General features: G+C 43.1%; 1 protein-coding gene across 1 annotated transcript in view; it reads left to right on the top strand.

Moving 5' to 3' along the window:
• The first annotated feature begins 255 nt into the window (after positions 1-255).
• The window catches only part of TCERG1L (transcription elongation regulator 1 like), a 104,446-nt gene continuing 77,383 nt past the window's right edge, over positions 256-27,318 (top strand). Inside the window, 5 exon segments of the mRNA XM_054071777.1 lie at positions 256-432; positions 434-565; positions 2,705-2,851; positions 3,692-3,872; positions 17,769-17,957. Coding sequence (XP_053927752.1) covers positions 292-432; positions 434-565; positions 2,705-2,851; positions 3,692-3,872; positions 17,769-17,957 — 790 coding nt within the window. The 5' untranslated portion in view covers positions 256-291.

Raw genomic sequence — 27,318 nt, 5'->3', positions numbered from 1 at the left:
TCCCCCGCAGGCAGGTGCTGGTGAAAAAGCAACCTTAACGCGACGTGATGCTAAAAAGCCTTCTCCGCGCTCCGCGACCACCGCAGCGCTCCCCCGGCGCGGGGGATGCCCGGAGGCGGCCCATCCCCATCCCCGGGCGCTCCCACCCCTCTCCCCGCCTCCCCCCTCCCTCCGTCGCTCCCTCCCCTCTCGGGCGGAGCCTGCCGGCGGCGCCCCGCCGCGAAGTGGAGTTTTTCACTCGGCGCCGGAGCGTGGGGCTGCTCGGCTCCGCCGCGCCCCGTGCCATGTAGGATGCTGCCGGCTCCCGCGGCCAAGCGGCCGCCTCCCCTGCTCTGGCCACCGCCGCCCGCCGAGCCCCCGGCTCTCCCCTGGGCTTGGGTGGTCCCGGCCACCGCGGGGCTCCTCAGGGTCGGAGGCACCGCCGGGGCCGCTCCCCCCCCCACCTCCGCCGCCGCTGCTGCTGCCGCCGCCGCCCCCCCCCGCCGCCCTGGGCTGGCGCGTCCCCTGCGAGCCGCTCCTGCCGCTGCTCGCCGACCAGCGCGGCGCCGCGCTCCTGCACGGGCAGGTAAGGGAGGCGCGGCGGGAGGAGGAAGTTTCGCCTCTCGCTGCTGCTCGTCGGGAGCAGCTTCGGGACGGAGCCGCCCGCCCCCGGCAGCGCTCGGGCAGCGGGGAACGGGGAGGGAGCGGGGATCGGGATGGGCGGCCGTGCGAGCGGGGGCTCCGCGCGATCGTAGAATGGCTGGGGTGGAAAAGACCTCTTGGATCATCGAGTCCAACCGTTCCTATCTGCCACTAAACCGTGTCCCTGAGCACCTCATCGACCCGGCTTTTAAATACCTCCAGGGACGAGGACTCCACCACCTCCCTGGGCAGCCTCTGCCAGTGCCCCATGACCCTTTCCAGTGAAAAATTTTTTTTCCGCATGTCCAGTCTGACCCTCCCCTGGAGCAGCTTGAGGACATTCCCCTTTGTCCTGTCCCCTGTCACTTGGAAGAAGAGCCCAGCTCCCTCCTCTCCACAACCTCCTTTCAGGTAGTTGTAGAGAGCAATAAGGTCTCCCCTCAGCCTCCTCTTCTCCAGCCTAAACAACCCCAGCTCTCTCAGCCGCTCCTCGTAAGACTTGTTCTCCAGCCCCTCACCAGCTTCGTTGCTCTTCTCTGGACACACTCCAGAGCCTCAATGTCCTTCTTCGAGCGAGGGGCCAGAACTGAGCACAGCACTCGAGGTGCAGTCTCACCAGTGCCGAGTCCAGGGGCAGAATCACCTCCCTGTTCCTGCTGGTCACACCGTTTCTGATCCAAGCCAAGATGCCATTGGCCTTCTTGGCCACCTGGGCCACTGCTGGCTCATGGTCAGTCAACCAACACCCCCAGGTCCTTCTCCTCCGTGCAGCTCTCCAGCCACTCTCCCCCAGTCTGTAGCACTGCACAGGGTTGTTGTGCCCCAAGTGCAGGACCCGGCATTTGGCCTTGTTGAACCTCATCCCGTTGGTCTCAGCCCAGCGGTCCAGCCTGTTCCGATCCCTTTGGAGCCTCCCTGCCCTCCAGCAGATGGACCCTTCCTCCCAGCTCAGTGTCACCCGCGAACTCGCTCAGGGATGGATGGGAGCGCGGTCCCTGCCCGGGGTCTCCGCTGCGATGCGGAGCTTCCCCCGCCGGTGGGAACCGGCAGCCGTGGTTTCCCCGCAGGAGAAGCGCTGGCAGAGGAGCTGCTGGTCTCTCCAGCGAAGCTCATCTCCATCTCCCGGTAAACGCCGGCTGCGGGATGCGTTTTCCGCAGAAAGAGACCGGAAAGGGGAAAATGCTCTAATAGCGCTCGCACGTTCCCGTGTGATGCCGAGGGCTTTGGTTTGCTGAATATTCATAAGGACTAAAGTTTTGAATCGTGTCTGTTGAGCCAATCTGTCTCGCCGGTGCTTTCCCTGATGAATATTTCAATTATTAATTGCTGTTGTAAGGCTGCTTGCAAGAGTAAAGCGTTTTGGCTGAAGTGCTTATCCTGTTACGGTGGAGGTATTGGAAGCTGCACTCGTATTTTTGCCTTGTCTTTATACGTATATATATTTTTTTTAAGGAAGAAGTAAAAATACATCAGAGATTTGAGCACTGTAGTATTCACTTGATTTCCTGCGAAGATTTCCAGCCTTTTCGAGCATGAGCGTCTCTTGTGGCTTGGGAGCAGAGTTAGTGGGAGGGAGAAAATAGGTAGTGCTGGGTCTAATGAAACAGTAACATCAATTATTCCCCAGTGTGATACCACTTAAATAAATTGCAGAGGTGGTTTTACCGTGGGAACTTATTTGCCAAACGAATTTAAGTTAAGAGAAAATACGTTTCCGGCATTTCCATTGGTTCTTGTTGTCCTCAAGACAAATTTTAAAAACAGTTTCTAGTGATGTTTTTGGTTTTTTATGTGAGATTCTGTTTGAGCATGGAGACACCAAGCTTCCCTGGCAGATATTAGCCGAGTATTTCTTTATTGCTAGGCTACTGATTTGTGGCTTTCTAAAGTAGTTTATAATGTCAGTGCCGTGTATCCCTCACTGTATAATGCCTAAAAAAAATATAAAAGGTTGTTAGACTGAAGAGACAAGTTTGAAATTTTCTGTATTCATCTTTTTTGTAATTGGGAAAATGTGAAAAGCATCAGATTACTCAGGGTAAAATAATTTTGTTAACTTTTCTTCCTGTTATTTTTCCCCTAGTGGATATTTGGGGCTCATTCTCCAGTCATAGGATTTTCACCTTCTTCAAGCGTGGAATTTGTTCCCGTTTTACCACCTGTGTACACGTCTGCAGTGCCACCTCATGCTAGGAAAAACTGGATTGATAAAAGGCTACCGAACTGCAAAGTAAGTCTGATCTTGGTCTGTTGAAGTATTTTTAAGGCTGAAGTATTTAAAGTGTCTAAGCTGAAAAACGATATGGGTTTTGTGAATTGTGAAGGCGTGTGAAAGGTCAGTAGTTTGTCAGGCAAAACCCCGTGGAGGAGGAATGTTGTAAGGGGCGGTTACTGGAGGAGGCTAATTCAGCAGTTATACATCTTCATTTTTCTGAAGCTATAAAAAGACTAAAATATCTTTATTACTTTGACTCGAATGTTTTAATTTTACTGTGGGATGTCATTATGGAAGTTTTCCACTTTCCCATTCTTCTTGGTACTTCCACTGGGTTTCCCCAAAAGAGATGCCGTGGTACAGCACTGGCAGTGTTGGAATCGCCATGAATGCTGCCGTGACCCTCGCATCAGTGTCACTCACGGTCCTGCATCCTCATCCTGCTCACAGTTACCTACATCTGTACATTTACGTACCTGAATAATTAAAACGCAACTTTATCCCATTTCCTTCCCTCACCCTGATCGCCCCTATTTTGAAGGCACTGAAGTCTCTGAATTGCAGATGGGCTTATCTGGAGTAGCTGTGTCTGGGACACGATTGCCTTGAGCTATTCTTCCTGTGATGCTGCATCAGCTGATTAGTCATGTTAAAAGCTGGTTAATTCTTAAAACATCAGCTAAACTCAGCCTGCAACATTTATGGAGCAGAAATTAATCTATTTTTACAACTTTGTCCCTGAATTGAGATACTATCTGTATTGCAATAGTGACTTAAAGATACTTTATTCTTACTTCCATTTCAGAATTTTGTGTCTTAAATCTTACCGTTCTTTTATTTATTTATGTTGGACAGATATACTTGAATAATGCGTTTGCTCTGGATTCAGCGTGGATACATCCCGAGGAATCAAGACTGTTCCAGGGAAATGAGAAACCTTTGTTAATGACAAATCAAGTAGCTATGGCTATAGCCAGGCCAGCTGCTGCCTCCAGGCCTCTTCCCACAGTGGTGTTGGCACCTCAGCTAATACCAGGTCAGTAGGATATAAATAATTACTCACTGCTAGTTTTTTTCTTTTTCTAAATGGATCTTCCAAAAGATGTCTTAAGCCATTTACTAAAGTAACAGTTTCATTCCATTCAGCTGAAAATCTCTTGCTTTATCTTAACCTTGATGGCAAAGTGTATTTTATCCTCTAAATTAGTTTTAAAGGAAGAAAAGACCATGTGTGTTTATAGTATATTGTAACAGGTTATTCCTTAACTGGTTGTCAGCTTCTGGAATGAAGGGGACAGCCACTCCCAGCGTACTTGGTTATATTCAAACAAGAAATTCCTGATGCAGTTAATGTAGAATTCTCTGGTTAGGTGCTAATTTTAAGAATTCGGTGTGATCTGTGTAGACAGCTATCAGTAGACAAGAGCGGTTGATCCATCATCTCATTAAGACTCAGTTATGCACAATGATATTTGTGAATAAATTCCATTAATCTGCATAAATTGGGTACGTCGCAGCTGTTAACAGAAGAGCTAAGCTACTTGGAAAAGGGCAGAAAATACATTGCAGGAAGGCTCAATCTGTTTTGGTGCTACAGGAATAATTTGAAATAGCAGTTGTCACATTGCATTTTACTTCTTAACCTTTTTCTATTCATGTTTAAACCCCTAACAGATATGCTTAAAGTCAGAACCAAGATATTCTTAATGACTTGCTGGCATTGTTTCTTCCTTTCTTAGATTGAAGGTAATGTCCGTGCGGTTGACAGCAGAACCCCTCTTTGCCCTATAAAGTACTACTTACTTTGCAGCCACGTAGCACACAGGAAGTTTTCTTGTATTTTGCCAGTAATGCAAATTCAATGAGGGTGTGCTGGAAGAGTTCCTTACTGTTTGGGTTCACTTGCCAGACTGATTAATTAGCAGTGAATATTGTTCTGTATTGAAACATGTTGAACCACTCAAATCGGTTCCATATTTTGATGTTTTAGCAATCCGTTGCAGTAAGCTGCCTTCTTCTCCTGCCAGAATCGCCCGATGCTCAACTGGAGTGCTGCTCAGCAGTGCTCGGAAATGAGAATGCCACGGGCGGAACCCCATTATATTGATGCATTCCTCCCGGGATGCCAGGGGGAATAGTTGAGCTGTGCTCCCAGACAGGATGTGTTGTTCAAAGTGTTGTTTTTAAGGACAGGCAGGGAAATGTTCTGTGCAGGGGAGCCACAACCCATTTTTTGTTTATGTATGTAAAATATTTCAATATTTTAAACATTCATAAATGCATTTTATCACAACATTTCAGACATAGAGCAGGAGCGTGCCTGGCAGCGGGTTAGGGAAGCATGCCTGGCAGAACGGGGGCATTCCCAGTCTGATGCCATGTTTGTAGTCTGCAAGTAGCGCAGAGAAAAGATGATTTTCTTCTCCCTGGACAATATGTACACATGCAGGCCTGTTTTCACAGGAGATCTTTGGCAACTTTTCCTTGGCAGACTGCTCAACGTTGGCTACCGCCTCTCCAGAAACCCCCTGAGCTCCTGTTTGGGTGGCAGAGGTGCAGGGAGGTGCACGATGACCCCCAGCCATCTTTCTCAAATCTCCCCATCCCTCTTTAAATCTTATTTCTGGTTGATGTGATAAGTATTAACCCCAAAAGATGGCGGGATTAGCCAAAAACTCTTGTGCTGAGAAGCGTGCGTGCTGGTGATATTACTGCAGCATGGCAATATCGGTGCCCCGTGGCTGTAATCAGAAGCTGCTTCTACGAGGTGTTGTGGTAGGTCTTGAAGTATTTCCTATATAATCTTTACACTTAATATGAGAAGTAATAAAAATACTGAGAGCAAATTGCTTAGTTAAGTGGTTTAAACTGAGAAGTTAATAAGCTTTCTGCAGGCTCTGCTGCTGTATTCATTTTGAAAGCCTGTCTTGCAGCAGGTTTGCCTTCTACTGGTTATTGGTAATGATATAATTGTTTTCTCAATGTATCAGCAATGTTACAAAGATGAAGAAATGAGGTATTGGAGTTTGGTGAATGGCAATGCACATAATTTAACAGCTGCAAGCTCCAGCTACTAGAAGGTGTTATTTTCTGTAAGAAAAGGAAGTAGCTATTATTCTCACACATATTCTAAAACGTGAATTTATGTACTTAGCATTTTGTGTATCTAAACCAAATAGTGACATTTTATTTTCCCACCTAAGAATGATGGCATGTTTTATGTATACTGGATGCTACAGTTGTTGTGAGGAAGGCAGCGTCTATATGATTTTGCAGAGAAAAGATTAATATTTTTGTCCCCTGCATTGTGCTCTCTGCTATGTGGATGTGGATGAAGTCATGGCTGGTTTGGTTCTGAGTCAGGTGTGCCTGTATGGAATCTATGCATTCCGCACATTCCTATGTGGTCAGTGGCTAATGGATGTGAGATGAGGGACTGCTCACAAGACCCTTTGGTGGCACCCATTATATGAAAGCTGTAGCCCTCTGGTACATGGTGTTCATTGCTTTTACTATTATTGATGCTATTTGAAATGTTTGAAGGTACCTGCTTGCAGTTTGGCATTTCTTCTTCACAAGAGCATCGCTCATAATGGTTTCTTGGAAAGGGTATGTTCTTCTTGGTGTGTTCAAGAAAATTTTCCCGTGAAACCTTGGAGAACAAGCCTTTCATCCAGCCTTCTCTGAGAGAGGGAGCAGGAGACACAGATAGAAGTGTGTTGTCATCTCTTCAAGAAGCAAAATTTCCCAGAAGCGCTGCATGAGCTGCCAGTGTGAGAGTGCCACACAGAGGCCACCTGAGCATGGCTAAGTGGTGAGGGGAGTGAAGGAAGTCCCCACTGATGTCAACAGTTCAGTGGTTTTGTTCAGTTGAGATGGTGGCTTTCAGCTTTATAGCCCTTGAAATCTGTGCTTGCCTTCTGCTTGCTTGAGGGTGACTAAAATGCAAGGTTAGAGTCAATGTCTTCTCTGGTTGTTTGTGTGGTCCCACACTGCACAGGCTCCAGTGTCTGCAGGGACTGAAAGCTCGCTGGCTCCCTTGGAAATGCCAGTGTGATGCTAAACCCAACGGTACGTGGGCACTCCGGTAGAACCAGTTATATAGTGTCATTACTGGGCTCTTTACTGAATATCGTAATATACTACAGCTCGTTTCAGGGTCTCGTGCTTTGAGCAGATCGTCTGCATGAAGGCTCAGGAATTCTGTAGGGAGACATGCAGCCTATAATAAGGAATTCCTATCCACACTTGAACAAAGTCTTGGCCACAATCAGTGCTGCAAGTGCATAGAAATGCAAGTTGCTCCTGTACCTCTTGCCAACAGCTTACGGAACAGGTACCCTCAAGAGCTTCTAGGAGTTGAAGTTGGGGGCAGTTGTTCAGCTTCAATTTGGAGACCTGCATAACCGTGAAAATTGAGAGTTTATGGTACAGTAGCTTTGGCTTGGTTGTTGGGTAAATGAAGCCTGGAGGCTGCCTTCTGCACTTCCACTCAGAGCAAAGTAAAATCTAGCACCTGAACATCTGTTTTTCCTTTTGACATGTTTGACAGTACTTGAGTGGATTGGTTTTTTTTAATTTATTTTATTTCATTTTACATGTTTCAAAACAAATTACGTTTCCTTACTGATCTTGAATGTGGCACTGGCCCTCGTACCACGGACCACTTCAGGAACAGCTGCTTAAGGTGTATGCAGATGAAAGCTTTATGACAAATGCATTGTGTTCTTGGAGGTCTCCTTCAAGGAGCCTTGTTAGAGCTGTGAATACTGGAAGGAGAGGCTGAACAGGTGAAAGCCTTTTAATAGTTTTCATCTTTAACAAAATGCTCAGAGTATTGTTTTTATTTGTAACTGTGGGAACCTAACCTGGAATGAAGACTCGCAGTGTTTTTCTGTGTCAGAAGAAAAATAGTCTTCTTAAATCAGATTTTTTCTTTTCTTTTTTTTTTAATGGGATGATTTTCAGTAAAAAATATTTTGTGCTAAGTCAAGTCTTTGTTCCTGCCTCTACATTTCCACGGCATCTCTTTGTTGAGAAGCAATCTTTTTGCTCTTTCATACATCGGCACTGAAGTCAGAAATACCAGAATGAAGAGTTCATGTACGTTCTTTCATGAAATTGCTTTAGCATTACTGATCCTATGTAGATAACAATTTTGATCCTTCCTGTTAGTGTCCTTTTCATTCTTTGAATCCTTTTTCAGAACTGATCTAATATTTTTCGTTGGAAGTCTCGGTATTGCATTTATATGCATATACACATACTGTACAGATAGAGTTTTTCTAGGTAATTTCAGTTTAAATTTCAGACATTGCAAATCTGTGGAGAAATGCGATTGCTTTGTGCTAAATGTGGGTTCCATTCTTTTATGGTTTTTAACAATTTTGAAATACATGACACAGGACGTCCAACCTTTTGTATTTCTTAAACACAATCTTTGTGCCCGAGGCACGTCTATACATGTAAGTAGTCAGGTTTTGGGTCTCTCAAATTGGATTCTCTTCTATTTACTGTGCATGTGCTAGGGCTCCCTGTTTGTAAAACAAGAATAGCACGGCAGGATCCTGAATATCCCTGAAATGCCGTGAAAACGCTCTTTGTTTGTGGAGCATTCAGGCACTGCGGAGACGAACACTTTATTAAGCCTCTGGGCATGCTTGGGTTTAATTGTAGCTGTTGTGAAGTTTGTGTTTTGCTTAAGTTTGTGCTTTTTTGGTGCTTTTTGCGTCATCTACCCAAATCAAGTGAAAACATTAGCCCAGTTAAGTTTATTTTTTCCACTTAAATTACAGAAATAGAAGTACATGTAATATTTTTACAGGAAAGGCTTGTAGTTCTTATCCATAATATTGTCCTACCTGGCTCCAAGACCTCATTACAAAGAAATTCAGGTCTTCCTGTGCTTTGTAGAGGCTGTTTTTGTTTGTGAGAAGCCAGGTATTTTTATTTATTGCATATGAGCTGGAAAGTGAGCTGTGAGTGATGCTGTAACTGGCAGACTCGTGCGATAGCTGGAGTTTACAAATGGAAAAGGCAGTAAGCTTTTTTCTTCCCTTTGGGCTACAGAAGATGCGGATATCAATATGTTTTCCTTTGCATTGTGATAAATATGCTATATAAGTCAAGCCATTGCTTCATTTTTTTGATTGATAAACGCTACTGAAGTTGCTCAGCATCTGACGTTTCAGACCACGTGCAGTTTAGGTGTTGAGGCCAGCAGGTTCTCAGTCATCTACATTCATCAATATTGGTGCTGTCAATTTGTGTACTATAGGGCTTCCAAGTATTTGTGCTTGATAAAAAGCAAAGTTCCTTCTAAGAGCTGTTGGAGGTTCCCTTTACAGTCGTGACAGGGTGGGGAAGGCATTGCACCTGGGAGGTTGTGTGTGGTAAGAGCGTTGCACCTGGAGGGGGTTTGTACCTGGAGGGTGTTTGCAGCTGGAGGGTGTGTGTGGAAAGAGCTTTACAACGTGGTAGGGGACTTGGAGGGATGCAGGAGGCATAGAAACAGCATTGCATGCAGGCAGGAACAGGAGTTAAATTCCAGATGGTTCTCAGGCTCTGGAAGAAGAGAACCCAACCCTTGGTGTAGCTGCACCATGCAGGAGTGGACTCGCCCTGATGAGCTGGTAGGCTGGGGGGTTTGGGTTTTGTCAGGAATGACAGGGGGAGGTAAAACGAGAAGCAAACATGTCTCCGTGTTCGATGCTCATTTAAAGGATGAAGTTTGTTGAGGGAGAAAGGGATATACAGGATGGGGGATGGTGTGATTGAGAGCAGCCCTGCAGAGAAGGACTTGGGGGTGCTGGTCAATGAGAAGCTCAACATGAGTCGGCAATGTGTGCTCACAGCCCAGAAGGCCAACTGTGTCCTGGGCTGCATCCAAAGCAGTGTGGCCAGCAGGGCGAGGGAGGGGATTCTGCCCCTCTGTTCCTCTCTTGTGAGACCTCATCTGGAGTATTGTGTCCGGTTCTGGAATCTCAAAATAAGAAGGATACGGAGCTTGTGGAATGGGTCCAGAGGAGACTACAAGGATGATTTGAGGGCTGGAGCACCTCCCATACAAGGACAGGCTGAGAGAGTTGGGGTTCTTCAGCCTGAAGAAGAAAAGGCTCTGAGGAGACCTTATAGTGACCTTCCAGTGCCTGAAGGCGCTGCAAGAAAGCTGAGGAGGGACTGTTCACAAAGGCTTGTGGGGATAGGATGAGAGACTGGGTAAACTGGAGAGGAGCAGATTTAGACTGGACATAAGGAGGAATTTCTTCACGATGAGAGTGGTGAGGCCCTGTCCCAGGTTGCCCAGGGAAGCTGTGGCTGCCCCATCCCTGGAGGTGTTCAAGGCCAGGTTGGGCAGCCTGAGCCAGTGGGAGGTGTCCCTGCCCATGGCAGGGGGGTTGGAACTGGATGATCTTTAAGGTCCCTCCAACCCAAACTATTCTATGATTCTGTGGTATTTTTGTCCTGGTTTGGAGTGCTGTCCTGACCCTGGCTGGTGTCAGTGCCTGGTAGCCTGCATTCGATACTCAAACAGCACAATGTTGTGTGGAGGCAGGCTGAGTTTAAATAACACCCCTCATTTCCTCCTCCTTTTATTTATACTTTTAGTAGAATAAAAATACCCAACTGGAATGACATCTTGGCTGCTGCTGTGTATTGGTCCTATTGCCTTTATAGTACCAGGAAATATCTTTTAAATGGTCAGAGAGCCACGTAGAGCAAACAAGGAGGATAGCTAGTGTTTGATACAGAGGGCTTGTAGTAAACAGCCTTCTAATCCTATCGATGAATAAAACAATAATAAAAGTAACTTATCTCTCCAGTATTCATAAAATATTCACGGAGTGTCTACAGGTATGAAATTTACCTCAGTCAATAAACTTGGGTCTCCTCCTTTTTGTGTTTTGTGGTTTTATTTTTTTTTTATTTTTTTAAACTTCTTTTCACTCGGCGTGTTGCATCTGATTTATCAGCGTGTGGGACAATTTATTGAGAAAGTAGAGAATTCAACCTTTAACTTGAAGGAATGTGTACCCTCACTCAGCTGCTCGGAGGGAGTTGGCGACAGCCTCTTCTTCTCAGCCCTGAGAGGAAAACCTGAACCAAACCAGTGTCTCCTTGGATGTACTGAAGCCAGCATATTTATGTGTTTTTATATATAGCATAAATATCTGTATTACTAAAAGACTCATGTCTTCAAATGTAACACTTTTAAAACCAGTAGCCTTTTAATCCTAGCTATCATTTTTTACATCTAAGTGATCATTTTTAACAGCTCTGTAAATGGTCCAACGTGTTGGGTTTTCAGAAATACTAAATTTGTAAGTGATGGCTGAAATGCTTCTGAGGAAATGTTTTTTTCTTTTGGTGTCCTGCCGTACCCAAGCCCAGAACAGCCATTCACAGAGGGGTTTCCCTTACCAGCTGTAGGCACAGCCTTGCTGGGCAGCTTTGCCTGGTTGTCTGCTCCTGTGTCCGAGAGGAATGGGGAAAACGAGCAGGAAAGGCGAGTTTTTTTTCCTGTAAATTGTCAAGATTTGTCTTGTTGTATTATTATTTTTTTTTAGCCTGACCAAGACAGCTTCTCTGACACTGCAACTGTGGCCAAGACAAGGTGGTGAGGACAGAAACTCCCTCTGTGGAGACTGATGGCTGTGGCGTGACTCCTTCCCACGGCAGGTGGAGCTGGGAGGGCGAGGCAGGATGAGGGCAGAAATAAAACCCTGGAGGTGTTCAAGGCCAGGGTGGATGAAGCCTTGGGCAGCCTGATCTGGTGGGACTTATCCCTGCCCATGGAGTTGGAACTGGATGATATTTAACACCCCTTCCAACCCTAATTGTTCTATCATTCTAAATCAGCAATCTCTGTGCAGCTTTTGTTTTAGTATTTGCCCTTTTAATTGTTCATCTTCAAGGAAGGAGGATCAAGCTGTTATAGTAATTTTACCCTATTTCAACTACCTTCCTCCCCCCTCATCGAGAGACAGTTGTTGTCAGTTTTAATTCTGATATGTCTCATGAAGAACTGTCATCTAAAGGACTTTAGTTTACAGGCTCTGCAGGTGAAGGGAAAGGGAATATGGGACGATAAACAATAATTCACATTTCAATTTTTTTTTTTCTTTCTTTTGGAGATTTTTTTAAGCATCTTTGGAAGCAGTGATAAGTATTTTATGGTGGCTGCTGCCTTGGAGCTGAACTGGATGCGGTGCTGGGATGGCATCCTCGCCAGGCTGGGTTATGATCTCTGTCATCCCAGGCTGGGAGTAACCGAGAACGCAGGTGTGATGGAACTGTCATGTTAGCTTTTCATTATTGCTCCTCGCTCTCGACCCATCTGGCAGCAACAGCTGACCAGGGAGTTTATTCTGTGACAAGCGTACCTCTTGTCAAAATGTACTGACTTCAGGATAGTTTGCAGCTTCTCCACCACGCAGAGGTCCCACACCAGTGATCTGGACTGGAGGGATCAGCTGGCCATGGTTGTCTTATCCTGCAAACCCTCTATTCCAAGCTGTAGATGATTTGGGCAGCGTCAGCTGAGATTCAATGAATGTTTCTTTAATGACTTTGTAGCCACAAGTCACACGCTTTTAATTTTTTGTTTTAAACAGTATGTAGGACCCTACAGTGCTTGAAGCAGCAAACTTGGTAACAGAGGGACTGGGAAACAATGTGTGTGTCTGAAGAGCAGCGCTGTACCTGAGGCCAGGGTGAGCAGCAGGGGAACCCCAAAAAATCCAGGGATGCAGGCAATCCAGGTATTTAGGGATCAGTTGGCTCAGGTATAAAAATGAGCTTGCATACTGCTTTAAATAAAGAAGTTAGAATTGTATACATCCTTCTGTGGGTGACCTCAGCATTACTAACTTCTGTAGTCCGGGGTCAAAGTATTTAACTTACGTTTAATTGAATTTGTCTTTAATTTTATGTGACTTCCATGGCATACACGTTTAAAGTGAAACTCTTCAAAATATTTTTTGTTTTAAGTATACATGGAAAATATTTCAGATCTCTAAGAAAGCTACTCAGTACTTGGTTTGATTTTTCCTAATACTGTTGAGTTCTGGTGTCTGTTTCCTGTGCTAAACTACCAGAAATTAGCATGGGAAACGGCACTGAAACAGAAGAAGTGATGGTTGGAAAGCTTTGACAGAAATCAAAGGATGTGTGGTTCCACGTGTTTGGTGTGTGTTCACCTGGATAGGAACAGATTGGCACGTTGCAGTGGAAATCCATTTGTGTTATAATTGTGTCCTTGGGCTATTCCAGGCAAAAAAAGAAGAGGCAGACAGGTCTGCGGCTGCACTGGGGTCCTTTGGTCCTCACCCGAAGGAGGACCTCCTAATGGAGAAGAGTTCTGACAGGGCCTTTGGGCACTTGCAGTAGCTCATGGGCTGAAAAGATAAGCAAAACCCAGTGATTTTTTTGGTCATTAAAAAATGTTACAAGGAACATTATGCTGGTGTGCATTAATCTTTTCTTGAAGAGTGAGGAAAAGTTCAAAAGGCTTTAACCTGCATGAATTTTTTTTCATCTGTCTCTTTTTTTTTTTTCCTTTTTCAATATGGGTCTTTTCGGAAAGGTGTTCATAACCTTTTGGGAAAGGTATTTTCCTGTAGCAAAACTGAAGACAAAGACTGAAAGACTGTAATAATCAAGTGCAATTTAAAATTTGTGGCATTGTCTGCACGGTAAGTTTTCACAATACCAGAAACTTGTATCTGAAAGGGAAGGTCTTGAAATTACCCTCTTAGGTAAGGGTGAGTCTTTATATCTCACAAGCATTTGCAATCTTTGCTTTTGTCTTGTTAAGTAAAGTAATTTCTGATCTTTTGGGTGTGTTTCTCTTCAAGGAAGGAAGTCTTATGGTTTCAAGTATTAAGGTGTTAGTGTCAGTAGCCAAAAGGCTGATTTAGTGTGCTTAGATTGCATAGACCTTATGTGAGTGTAGGGAGAGCATTGAGGCAGACAAGGGTGAGTGGAGGAGTTTGGTGGATTTTGGAAAAGGTGCTGAACATACTCTGTGCTAGGCATGATACGTCTGGAGGGCATAAGTGGGGTTGTCCTCTATATTGCGAAGGGCCTCCTTCCTTCCTGGCAGGTGATGGACATGAGGGCAGTGCATTATGCGTGTGATTTGGCATGTGCCATAGGCACCATGTCTGTCTGTTGGGTTTTGCGTACCTGTGTGGGGAAGTCTCACAGCCTGCTCTTGGTGCTCTGAAAGCCCTGGGAATGAGACAATGGCTTTAGGTAGTGGAGATTGTGGTGTTCCATTGCCGTATGCTGGTTAGGCATGGCGGCATGATCCAGCCTGGTTCTCCTAGGAGTTCTCACTAGGAGTGGCACGTGGCAGGTACAGCTCTGCCATGTGAAAATGGGTTGTCTTATCAAGAAGAGGAAATCGGGTATAATTCACAAACTTTTGTAGGTGATGGTGTGGTGGAAGAGAAGTCGCAACAGAAACAGCTCCTCTTCTGCACCTGTGCATGTAGACTCTTTTCCACATAGAATAGTTTGGGTTGGAAGGGACCTTAAAGCCCATCCAGTTCCACCCCCCTGCCGTGTGCAGGGACACCTCCCACTGGCTCAGGCTGCCCAAGGCCCATCCAACCTGGCCTGGAACACCTCCAGGGATGGGGCAGCCACAGCTTCCCTGGGCAACCTGGGACAGGGCCTCACCAGTCTCATGGGGAAGAAATTCCTCCTCATGTCCAGTCTAAATCTGCCCCTCTCCAGTTTGTACCCACTGTCCCTTGTTGTATCACTGCAAGCCTTTGTAAACAGCCACTCTCACATGAATGTTAGCAAGTAGATATTTGGAGATCATTTGGAGATCATTTGTCCCTTGTGATGGATTTGCTGGCCGGTTCCAGTGCCTTCACCATATTTCCCCACTGTCAGTGAATTATCTATGAATAATCTCTTCATTGCTTCTTTAGCTGCTCTCTGCTCTTCGATTGCTTCACGTCATAACGTGCTGCCCATCTTGGGTGTCTCCCCCTAGTCTGTTTGTGAGAGAACAGCAGAGCTGGAAGGCTGGGAATGGACACTGAGATGGGCTTTGTTATTTCAGCAGATGCATTATTATGTTAATAGCAAAGATGTAGGATGACTTGACAAAAACAGATTTGAGGAAACCACCATTGCTAGGAAAAAAAATTGTGTTTTTTTTCCCTCAAGGGTATATTGATGATAGTATTTTACTACTATTTTCAAGACATTTGGCTCTTGAAATTCACATAAATGTGGGATGATTAATGATGATGCCAAAAAACCCTTTCAGGACTTTTTTTTAAATACTTACAGCAAAATCTGATTTGTTTCTGAGAAGAACAACTTTTCTCCAGCTATGCTGAGTGCAGGTAGAAGTTGCTAGCTCTCAAGTCATGTCCTGGGCCAGCTTCCACTTGCTTTGGCAAATTGTATGTTATGTTAGAGGCTGATAAATTGCTAAGATGAATGCTCGGTTGAGTGCAAAGCAAGAGAGTGGGCTTGATGACCTCCAGACACCCTGTCTGTGCTCTCCTCTCAAGTATTAACAGTTATAGGGATAGTCTTTCATGGAATTATTTAGAAGGAGAGAGGGAGAGAGAACATCAAAGGCAGGGAAATCACCGAAACTTCTCTTTCAACTGACTGATGAAACTTTAATAGGCGGGTTGATGAAACTTTAATAAGGAAGCCCTGCTCCAGGAGCCTTACTCATCTGTGCTGGTGGAAGACTTTGGCTATCCAAGCAACTAAGACTTACATTATTTTGCTGCTTTTCTGGGCTCTTCAGGGAAACTGCATCTTCTCTAAAATAAAAGAATTGAATGAGAAGTAAACAACCTTTCTGCTCAAGTACCCTGTAGGAAACCAGTAAAAAAGTCATTTTTCTGGACAACATTAGTTTTCATAAGAGCTTGAAGATGTTTAGTGGGTTTTTCCGAGATGCAGAAATTAGGAATGAGTGGAAGCTCTTGGAGGCCAGGTATTTAACCTAACCTCAGTCTGTGCTAGTCCTTATGAGAGTGAATAAACAATAAACTTGTGTTAAAACAGTTGGATTGCTTGGACATGTTTTTATTTATTTTCCTTTTTTTTTTTTTCAGTTTCCATTGTGACTGTGGCAGAATAGTCTTATTTTTTAGCTATCCACAGCTAAATGATCAAAACTGTATAATATTTGTGGGGTTTTGCCTGCGTGCCTGTTAAAACACCCGCATATGCGCTAATTAAATGAATTTTTCTTGGCATTGACAAATACAGTAGAAATAATAGAAGGTTTTTTTTTTTTGTGATGCTTACTGAAAATATTTGACTTTTGTTTTGCTAGTGCAGAGAGCTTATTTTGTTGGCAAATAATTGTTTTTAAAGAGTTATGAGCAAAGCTGCCAAAACCTAGTATAATAGATAGCCTCGGGAGCCCCAATTAGCTGCAAGCAGAGCAGGTTCCTTTCCAAAAACCACTGACCCACTCTTTATCCAATGCCAGCTGAGTGCAAAACAGCATTTGCCAGCTGAAAGCTAAAACCTTTTAGGTGTGTGAAGCCAGAGCAGGATGGAAATGCCTGGATGAGACATCTGGGTGATGTAGCTTTGTAGAGGACAGTTACCTGCCTGGAAATATGGTCTCACCTGGGCTTGCTCAGCTGCAGTTGCCTTACCCAGAGCGGTGGTGCTACAGAGGGGCTGCATCACTCACTGCAACATCCTGACAATCGTGCTTCCCATGGTCATATTCCTTATTTTCCTCACAGATATGCGCATATAGAAAGCAAGCCTGTGAACTCACAGAGTGCCTGAAGTGAGGAGTCTGATCAAACTGATTTTTCGCACAGCTACAGTTGGCTGTTATTGCCTGAAGGATTTCCACATGAACTGAAAACATTTGCCAAACTACATAATAAGCTAATGATTGCTTAATTTTTGAACACGTAGCTCAGTGTAGCGGGAGCAACAGCTGGTGTTTGTCAAATTAGGTTTTCTCCTTAAGATTTTTACTACTAATTTTCTTGTTTATTTAACGTATTTAGCCAAGATTGAGCTCCGAAGGCCTTCTCCCCTTAAGACTTGAAGGTAAATGTTACATAGTTTGAAGTGCATTTCAGCCTGGATTTGGCAGACTTCTGAGCTCTTGTGTGAAACCATGTGAAGTTTCCTGCATAATATGTTTTCAAGATGAAGGATACCAGTCTGTAAAAGTCAGTATTTGCCTGCATATTACAGGAGAATAGCTGGGCAGATAACAGTGACGCTGGATGACTGATACAGCAAGCAAAAAAAACCATTCAGATTTGAAATCAGACAACTTGTCCTTAGTAAAAGTCAGAATAAGGGTGCTCATGAGTTATTGTGAAGATGTAGGAGCTGAAGAAAATACTGACCAATGTGTTCAAATATTTGACTTCTTTACTGAGGTTTTTCATTTAAATTTAATAGCTCTGCATATTTACGTACTGCCTTGTCCCTCTAGGTTACAGAATCGGAGAATAGTTTGGGTTGGAAGGGATCTTAAAGGTCATCCTGTTCTAACCATATTGTGATAGGCAGGGACACCTCCCAGTGGCTCAGGCTGCCCAAGGCCCATCCAACCTGGCCTGGAACACCTCCAGGGATGGGGCAACGCTTCCAGGGATGTGGCAAATATAATGGTGTGCTGACATTTATGGGGTTTTAATATCTAAAAATGCAACAATTACAAACTAGGACTGCAAGAATAGCTGTTATGAAAGGGGCTTTGAGAGTACTTAGAAAATATAATATAAAATATATTCAAAATCTAGTGTCTCACTAAGAGGGACATGCAAGCAGCGGAGGCCAGGTGGAAAATGTTGCTGACTTTTGTTCCAACTTACATTGAAATTCGGAATGCTGAAAGCATCTTCTGCAGAACTAACTAAGAATTGAAAAATAAAATTTCTTGTATCTCACCCTTCCACAGGTGGTTGCCAGAATAGCCTTAAACCAGTCAGTGGCAATCAGGCTCTGGCACTGGCCACTGCAGCCACCACCGCGATGGTGGCGGTAGAGTCTGAAGCACCCCAGGGACCTTCGGCACCGAGTGTCCAGCCTTGCCATGTGCTGACCTTCTCTCCTATCAAAATTCCAGTTTTGACTTCGCCTTTTCCAGGTAAGGTCATTCTTGGTGGCACCAATGAGTGGCTTTTTATGTTTACTTTGCAACGTGCAGGTTTTGCTCTTGGTGTACTTTGGCAAATTACATATTCAGGAGATAGAAGTGTTATTTCTGTAACCCAAAATTAAAGTTAATTTTTCCTCACTCTGCTTAGAAGTCTCCTCTGAAATTGTGTGTTAAAAGTGAATTCAAAACTCCATCTGCCTTTGCAATGTTAGTGTACGCTGTGATGTTCGCAGGCAGTAGATGAACTGAGCTGCATCCTCTGTCATCTTAGTGGCTTCTGTAAGAAAGCATGGCCTTAACGTCACCAAGGCTTTGAGCGGCTCCTCAGGTTGCAGTGCTGGCATTTGAAAGGTATCTGTTCAACATACAGTAATATTTGATTAAGACTTAAGTAGATTGTTTGGGTCTTTATAGTTGTAAAATGTAGTGGAAGAACGTCGTCATAGTTTCGTATTTTTCTGGTAAGTTTAGAAGTGGTTACTTACTGGAAAAAATACTATTTTCTCAGCATGACTTTGTGCAAATACTTTCTGAATATAGCAGCTGGGGAAGTACTGTGGCATCCCAGACTGGCTGTGGAAGTCAGAGCGATTTAAAGTCCTCAGGGTAATTTTTGAAACTGTGCTTTAAATGCTTGAGGCTATATTTAGAAACATTTATATACCAATCAAGTTAAAAATTTAAATTAGGGTGCAGTTTCCATCTTTTTGGTAGTTGAAGTGTGTCACAGCAAGATACAGCGAGATTGAATTTTGCAGCAGGTACGCAGTTATGATTTTCAGTGCTAAGATGAAATCTTTTTATGTGAAATGTATCTCAGTAATTACTGTTCCTGTTGAGCAGCCATTAGAATCACCCGGATAGTGCCTACCAAGGACAAATAGCAGTGGGTTTGTGTTGAGGGAGTCTGAAGAGCAAACTGACCCATAGGAAAAAGGGTACAAGTCTTTCAGACTTTGTCGTGAAAGGACGGTACCGGATTAAGAACGGAAAGCAGAGTCAATTGCTGCTATGGGGCAGGAAGCTGGTGATGCTTCCCATAGACTATTATTTGATCCACAGAAACAGTTTTGCCTGTTTGGCAGTGTCTCAGAGGAGAATCGAAAGGGAAAAAAAATGTTCTTTATCTGTGCTGAAAAGCAATATTACATGCCAGATGTGTTCTTCCCTGAATTGAGATGCTCGGGCAATCTGGGAAGGAGCCACCGCAGGACTTTTTATGCACAGCTGCGGAGGTGAGCTCTGCATGAAGCGTGTTAGACATGGTCGAATATTATAATGCTGGGAAGCTCTAGCGCTCCGATAACTGGCTCAGCTCTGCAATGATAAACAGGTCAGGCCATGATAATTGTTGCTTTCCTTTCCAATGACTGGATGATAGGCTATCAAATATCATGCTTTGAGTGCCTGAGTAATCATCCTATTATCAATCGTTCACAGTAAAACACAGACTTCTGTGTGTTTTCCCCTACAGAATATATAGTAGCTTTTTAGAAAAGAAAGCTTGAAAATGCCCGATCCTTGTACAATAAACTTGGGATTCAGCTAACCATTTTTCTCTATTAATCACCATCTCTGGAGGGAAGGCTAGTGCCTTTGCAAAGGCGTACATAAAACATTTTTATGAAATTCCTTTTTATTGTGCTGGTAGAGAAGAGGACTCAAAGGTGCTGGGTTTAGATTATCTTTGTCAACACCAGCTTGATGAACGGCTTTCCCAGCTGGCGCTGGGCTGCCTGCAGTGCAGGATGGGAGGGAAGGAGCATTTGGGTGCCCTTGGCAGCCAAGGAGCACTCTGCACCTGAGCTGGCATCCTCTGCCTGCGCCCAGAAAATTATAACCAGGTAAAAGAGGGGTGAAGGTTTCTGTAAGTGCTAACAGAGGAGCCAGGCTTTTCATACGCGTAAGTGAGAACGGGGGGAAAGGACGTGCGGAAGCCTCAAACTCAGTGTGTGTTCTACACTCTGGGGCTGCCCCTGCTCTCCCCGGCCAACACACCGTGCTAAAGCTGAGTTTAACTTCACTTCCAGGGAAAAATGGTCGGTTGGCCAAAGGCGGCTCTTTGCTGTCAAAAAATAGATATTTGTATTGCCATGTAAGTTAATGGCTGGGAAAGCATCAAGAAATTGTAATCTAATGTACAGATAATCCCAAGCGTGGAGTGTGCTTTATAACCCTGTCGGCCGCTCAGTTAAAAACATCTGTGTGTTGGCGTTTATTAAAGATGACTTGGTGTTCTCAGAGAAATACATCTTGGAGAGAATATAATCTGTGGACCCTGGGGCAGCTGCGTTTTTCTTGATCCATGTGTGATTTATAAAGTAACATGGTAATTAATGAACTTGCCATGTTCTTCTTGTCTAAAGTTTATGCAGGCAATGTTCACATAATAGGAATGAACACTGTGAGCTTAGTTATGCATTGTTAATTGATTATGCTGGAGATTGGTTTTGTAATACCACCTTGTGCAGTACTGTATTTCTAATCACAGAAGTTTGTTCAATCAATAACCTTATTGAATATTCACTTTTAAGGAGGCTTTTTAATATGATTAGTTTTATAGCCTTTGAGTTTGGTTTGTGTTACTTTCTGCCAGCTTGATTGGTAAACTTGTTGAGTTAGTAAGAAATAGTATGTTAATGAAAGAAGGTGGGCTGTTGGGCAGGTATGGCAGCAGGTGCTGGTTGGAAAGGCTTCAGGCTCCAATATTTTTCCAGCCTCGTAGAGGGAATTTTCTGAGGCTTCCTTGAAGAGAATTCCCAGGTCCCATGAACTGAGAACAACTCGAAGCGTGCAGAATACTGTGGTAAACTTGTGCAAGTTCATTTTAATACAATTTATTCTATGTTTTGTAAAAGAAAATCAGAAGTCAAAGCTGTGATGGAAGACAGGTTTTTTTGGGAATTCAAAACTTGTGCAGCTTTTCTGTGTGCGGGATGCTCTGAAGGATCCTGCTGGATCTTTGGCCCTGGGGATAAGCAAACAAGGGTGGGATGCGCTGGTGCTTTGGCTCTGTGATAGGAGAAACTTCTGCAATCATTTTTGCTGTTGGGTATGAGTTTGGCACCATGACGATCTTAAAAACTTTTAATGATGAAATATATTTATGTGAAAGAAGAAACATAAAAGTACCCTATGTTTAAGCTTGAGGGAACTGTTTGTCTCTACATGAAGTGTTCTGTGATCTTCGGGGTGGCTACAGTTGGATATTAAAACATAATGCAAACTGAAAATACAAGCAAGGCTCTGACCACTAGTGAACAGACGAGAAAAAAAAAAAAAGGCAGACACATAACTTTCACTTTTTTTTTCTCACCCTCAGAGGTTCGTACTCAGATATTTGTATTATATATTCCCCCCTTCCCCGGTTTTCGGTCTTGGCCGTGGCGCCTCAGTACTGAGGCTAAATGTCAGCTCAGAGCATGGCATCCTTTGACGTTATCAAAATTGACTGTCCTAGAGGGCAGTGAGCTGGAATTGTTTCTTTTTTTCTAGTGGCAAGTCATTTCTTTTGGTCTGAGAGCCCACTATAGCCGCGGTTTCTCCTAGTAGAGGGCATGAATTTTCTGCTCTTGATGCTTCTGGACTGAAGATTTAAACTGTTAATATCTGTTAGTAATCAGAGACCCAACTGAATTTCAGTATGATGTAGTCATTTGAAAAAATTTGTATTATTAATCCATGTCTGCACAGGGGTTGAAATTCAATACCAGTGGTGTTCTTGTATTTTTGTGTTTGGGTTCATTTATTGCTTATATGATTGGAAGTGGTTGTTCACGATCAGTAAAAGATATTTTCTGCCATTACCCTGATTCAGTGCTGTGTAAAAGTGTCAGAATGAAGTCACTGCTGAAGTAACTTTCTGGAAGCGAGGAGTCTTTGTGATGCTGTTAGCAGAAAAGGAGAGAGCATGGTGTTGTCACTCCTTCCCCAGTCCTACCTGCACTCTAAAAAATCTTAACTCTGAACGTGCATGGAGAATGTGTATATTGAAGTTCTTTCCTTTTATTATTTTTATTTGGTAATCATTACAGATAGAACAAATCTGTTTTTCTTAGCTGCCTGAAAGGCACATTATTCCTCCCTGCCCTCAAAAGCCACGTCAGTGGTCAGGTTCCTTGTGGACTGGAGTGTGAGAAGACTACCAAGTACCTGGTGTCCTGACTCCAACTCAGTAGAAGCTGCAGGGGCTTCGCTAATGATTTGAATGGCCATAGGGTCACATCCACAAATAGCAAGTAGTTATTTGATAAGTCTGAAAAATCTTGAAATACTTGTACGTGTTGTTGCAGGAGGATAAAGCTAAATGCAGACAAATGTGGTGTGGAAAGCTGGTGGTGCCTGGAAACACCGAGGCTCCAGGATATTACAAAAAAAAATAAATAGAAGTGAAATCAAAACAGAATATGAAGTCAAAAGTTTATTTGAACTATAGTAGCTGATGGTGCTGGCTCCTCTAGCTGTGCCCCACGGAGATGTAATGAGAGGTTTTAGGGCTCTGCGCTTCTGTCCCCATCAACTGAAAGAGACTGTTTTCCTTCTGCCCTCTACTTTTCTAGACTGTGTTGGTTTGGTTAATCATTTCTCATTTGGTTGCTTCTTTTTAAAAACAAACCAACCAAACCAAAAACAAATAGTGTGGAAATACCTGGGGGAGAAATCACAGAATTTTCTTCTTGGAGAGCCACTCATAGTTTTTATTGAAATTAAATATTTTTTGCCGATGAAAACTGATGCCTCTTAGACTTGATTTTCTCCTCTTCAGCCATCCCCATGTCAAAACTGCTGATCTCAAACCCATTCAAGACCAGTCCTGGGAAGATGTGTTTTTTAATATAATTGTTAGGTATTTGAACGATTGCCAGACACATTATCCTGCTTTCTCTCCAGAATGTAGATTTCAGTTTTAATTCATTATAGCATTTTCACTACAAACTCCAAGCAGGCTACATTGATGCCATTTTTGTTTACAAAAGTCTCTTTCCCCCTGATATTTATTAGGCAAAGTTAGATGCTTCATTTTTTCCTTCTTTGATGGGGTCTTTCATATGCTTGTTTTCCTTTGTCGAGGTTTCATTGGGAGAACTTGGAGAACTTGGCTAGAGCAGCTTCTCAAATTTTAAGCAGACAAGAAAGAAGAACTATGTGTCTTCCATGCAGAGTATAGAACAATGACAGATAAAAGTACTGCTTGAACCATCTTCTAATGATGACTATCCTGAATATTACAACTAGACTTCCTTCTGAAAGTGGTTCAAACTGTAATTATTAGGGACTCTTGCAATGATAACTTTAATTCTTTAGCACAGTTTTCACTTTCTTTTAACTGCTGCTGAGCCTCCAGCAGTTGGTTTTAAGGGAGGTGCGTGTTGTGGTCAGCCAGCATTCGCTTTTAGGGAGAGGGATGTTCAAGACAGCAGTGTGTATCCTAAAATTAGTCATCTGCATTTGTCATCTGGCAGCTTCTGGAGGATAAAATGTAGTTATTTTACCTTATACTGTATCTGTGGTGGCTTGAGATAAGCCTCAACCAAGCTGGAGATACAGTATAGTTTTGTTGGCTAAACAAATGGGAAAATGTAGGCAGTTGAGTGCTTTATAAGCTGTTCACTGAAACGTCCTTGTGTATCCAGTGTAGCCATGTGAATTCTGACTTTATTGGCTTCAATTGTTAGCATCTGGTGGGAAAAAATACCAAAATACTAGCAAATACTCTTGTCCCTGGAAAAAAAGGTCATCCTTAAGCAGAAGGAAGCCAGCTGGGTGAATCTGACACGATGACTTGTTACATGGAACCATGACCTTTGGGATGCAACTTCTGTTTTCTGGAAGTTTTGCATCCCAAAAGGTGTTGGGCCTTTTCTAGCTGTTTTGTTAAATGATCATTTTACTCATCCTTTCTTCTAGAGAACCTTGTGATATAAGTTAAGTTGTTTGAAAACAGCAAGTGTGGTAAAAGCAATTCTTTAAAAGAAAAAAAAAATCACATTTCTTTGAATAATTCTAGTCTCCGTCATTTGGGATCGAGAGAGGCTGCAAAAGCTCATAGGCAACAGCAGTAGGAAGGGATTCAAAGCAGAGTGGAGCCTGGAGGTCATCAGTGATGCAGGGATGGGCCCAAACATTGTCAGACTTGAAGCATGGTCATGCCTGGACCATCTCCTCAGTCTCTGTCCCAGCCCGGACAATCATCACTTGCTGTTCAGTTTTTCTTTTGAAACTGGAACAAATGTCTTTTGTTCCAGTGCAGAGATGGGCCATACTGGGGACAACCTTGTCTTGGGGATCGTCCGTGGAAATGTTCACTAGCCTAAAATTCAAGTACCTGGGGAAACACTGTTTAGTGATAAATGTCTTAATACAATATTTCTATGCTATCTGCTGAGCAGAAGGACAACTTTTTTCATATTGATGAGCTAAAATGGATGTTTCCAGCAGTGCCGTTTGAACTTTATTTTGGGTAATTCGTTCATTTTTTCCCTTTCTTCTTTTTTCACCCACTGGTGGTTTGCTCCTACATGGACTAAGCAAAATGTTGCCTTAAGTATTTAATGTCACCCTTGCTGTTGACTTAATTTCTATGCCAGATTTAACATAAAGTCTAAATAGGAGCTTGTGGAGATGTAGCTACTCAGTGATCTGCACTGCATCTTCATGCTTATTTCCTGTGCTAAATAAATTTGCTCTGTTGTTTACCAACAGAAAACTTAATTTTCCAGCACAGATCAAGCCTAGTCTTTGAAGAGGACTCTATCTTAAAAAAAACTAAAATGCAATAAACTTTGGGAATATAGACAGTTATGTGAAGTAATCAAGGTATGGGATATCTAGTAGTTTCTAATACCACTTTTATAGCTACTGTTTTAAGAATTGGGGTATTTATTTTCTTACACTCACATATGATTTCTTAATTATTTGAGTGAAAAAGGTAAGATAGGAATCTGTGGTTATGGACTCGGTAAATTAGCAGTGAGTACAAATATTAAAAAAGGCACCATCTGCCATATAAACCATTTGCCACCTGTTCCCTTGCTTTCAGAATTATTTAATGGTTTGAATTTAATGTTTTAGCCTGCCACAGAACAGCTGGGAAGTGACTAAGTATTTTTCCTATCAGTACCTTAACGGCCAAGCAACATTATATGTTAAAACCAGCTCTTAATGCCAGCGTTTTTCTACGTGCTCTTTCATATGTCTGTCAGCTTGCTTCATTAGCAAGTTCTGCTGATGCAAAACACATTTTCATAACAACAATTACTCAATTGTTTTTATGGTGGTTTTGGGAAGAAACAGCTTCTCTTCTGCAGCAAACAGAAGTGATGGCTATTTCAAAGTGGTCGCAGCACTTAGAAAGGCTTCTGCGCACATCGCAGGGGAGGTAGTGTGACAGCAGATTTACTTCTGTGAAGCTCTTAAGCTCAGCCTAAAATCTTCACTCTCCGGTTTCTTAATGTTTTCATAGGGGAGGTTGTATGAGTGAGGTGAGAGAAACTTTGGCTGTGAGAAATATATTTTTTTTTTCTGGGAAAAGGAATTTAAGAAATTCTCCAGCGCCTTCCAGTTACCCGATGGTTTATTTTTCTCATCTTCTCCCAGCTCCTGGCTGGTGGGGTTGGGGTGATCCAGCAGGCTGTGGGGCTGAGGAGGGCTGGCCTGCAGAAAATAATCCAGCCTGTGTGGAAGCTACTAACTCTTTTTGAGTTTCTTTTTTTTTTTTTTTTTCCTTAGCAGGTTCAATTAAAAATGTAAATACGTGGAAAGATTGTGCAGTTCTGGGCATTCAGATCATTTCTCCCTGGTCTGCTGGTCTGGGTGTGTTCTGTAGAGCTTCTTCCCCAGCTACTAATTCTCATAACCAAGACAGATTCATTCAGCGGTGATTTTTCTTGTGTATTTGTTATTTAAGATAGTGTAGTCACTATGTATACTGGAACCCCTAGATTTTAAGTGAGCAAGAAATAACATTTAGGGAAAAGCAGATGAGCAAATCCAACTATTCCAACCAAAAATGTTACGTTCATCTACTCAGCAAGCTTTTCTTTCCCTTTCCTGGGTGCCCCATGTGTCTAGCAGTAAAACAGGCTTGACTTTGAATACTGAGTAGTTCTAACAAGCTTGTTGTAAATGATCTGCCCAGCTTTAATGCTGCGTAACGAAGCAAGCAAATGAATGTTTATAGTTATTAAAGTGATAACTTCCTGCTTGAGCTAATATTCCGCATAAAATTACTTTTCCGTTTCGTATCTGTGTTGGCACGTGCAAGGAAGGCATGCATGTACGGTGGGTTTCTAAGCTAAAATTATGCAAGGATCACATTTAAATGAGTATCAATTTTCTTCTACTGTTCAACAGTAAATCTCTGCTGGAAACTTCAAGTGTTCTGCTGCCCAATTAAGACTCTCTAAGAAAATGCAATGATTGTTCCTGAGATGGTTTTTATTGTTTGTGTGAAAATTCAGCCATTCTTTTCTGTCATTCTCAAAAAGCTGGATGGCTCAGCACGGCATTTGTAGTGAGAAGGGCTTGCCAAGGCAAACATATTGCATGAGAAGGAGATGTAGAGTAGGCAGAACTTTCTGATATTGCCAATTTTTCACATTATCCCCATTGAAAAATAAAGTAAATACTGGAGCATTTATTGATGCAAATATGTAGATAGACTAAACTGGATTTATGGGTCATGAAGCAGTCAGTCTAGCCATTCCCAGGGCATTAAGATGATATCTGTCTGAGCCTGTCTTATGTATCTATAGGAAAATACATCTCTAATCGTCCTTTTCGTGGAATATTATTGACATGACTGACTAGAAGTAAAAGGCAAGATCTTCTGGTAGGGTAAAAATACACTTGCAGAGGGAATGTACTGCTGTTGTACTTCATCTTATCTCTTGCAAGAATCCTACAGCCAAGCTGGTATCAGTTATAAATTAGTCTCGCTTCATTTATGTGATGTTCTTGGATAAACAGCTATTTTCTCTAGTGGGAAGCAGAAGAAAATGCTTCAGTGTCTTCAATGTAATATCAAGATATTGACAATAGCAAAAACTTAATTAAATATTTCGTGTAGTAGTTAGAAAAGACAAACAATCCAGACTGTCTCATTCATGCCCAGCTATTTGCTTGGTAAATGTCATGAAAGTCAGACTAAATGTACTATGTGTTTAACTCCTTGTTAAAACAAGTAGTAGATTTTTTCCTTCAAAAAATGCCAGTGCCCTGCAGTAGAGAGTGTTTAAATCGGATTTCGTGTGTTAGTAATAGCATTTACACTGTTAAAATACCTGCGGGGTGGTATTTCCCCATTCAAGAGACAAGCAAGTGATGCTGATCTAGGCAGTTATTGCTGCTG

Source organism: Cuculus canorus, chromosome 7, assembly GCF_017976375.1.
Source record: "Cuculus canorus isolate bCucCan1 chromosome 7, bCucCan1.pri, whole genome shotgun sequence".
In the NCBI taxonomy this organism is placed as follows: Eukaryota; Metazoa; Chordata; class Aves; order Cuculiformes; family Cuculidae; genus Cuculus; species Cuculus canorus.
This window is presented reverse-complemented; position numbering and strand designations above follow the sequence as displayed.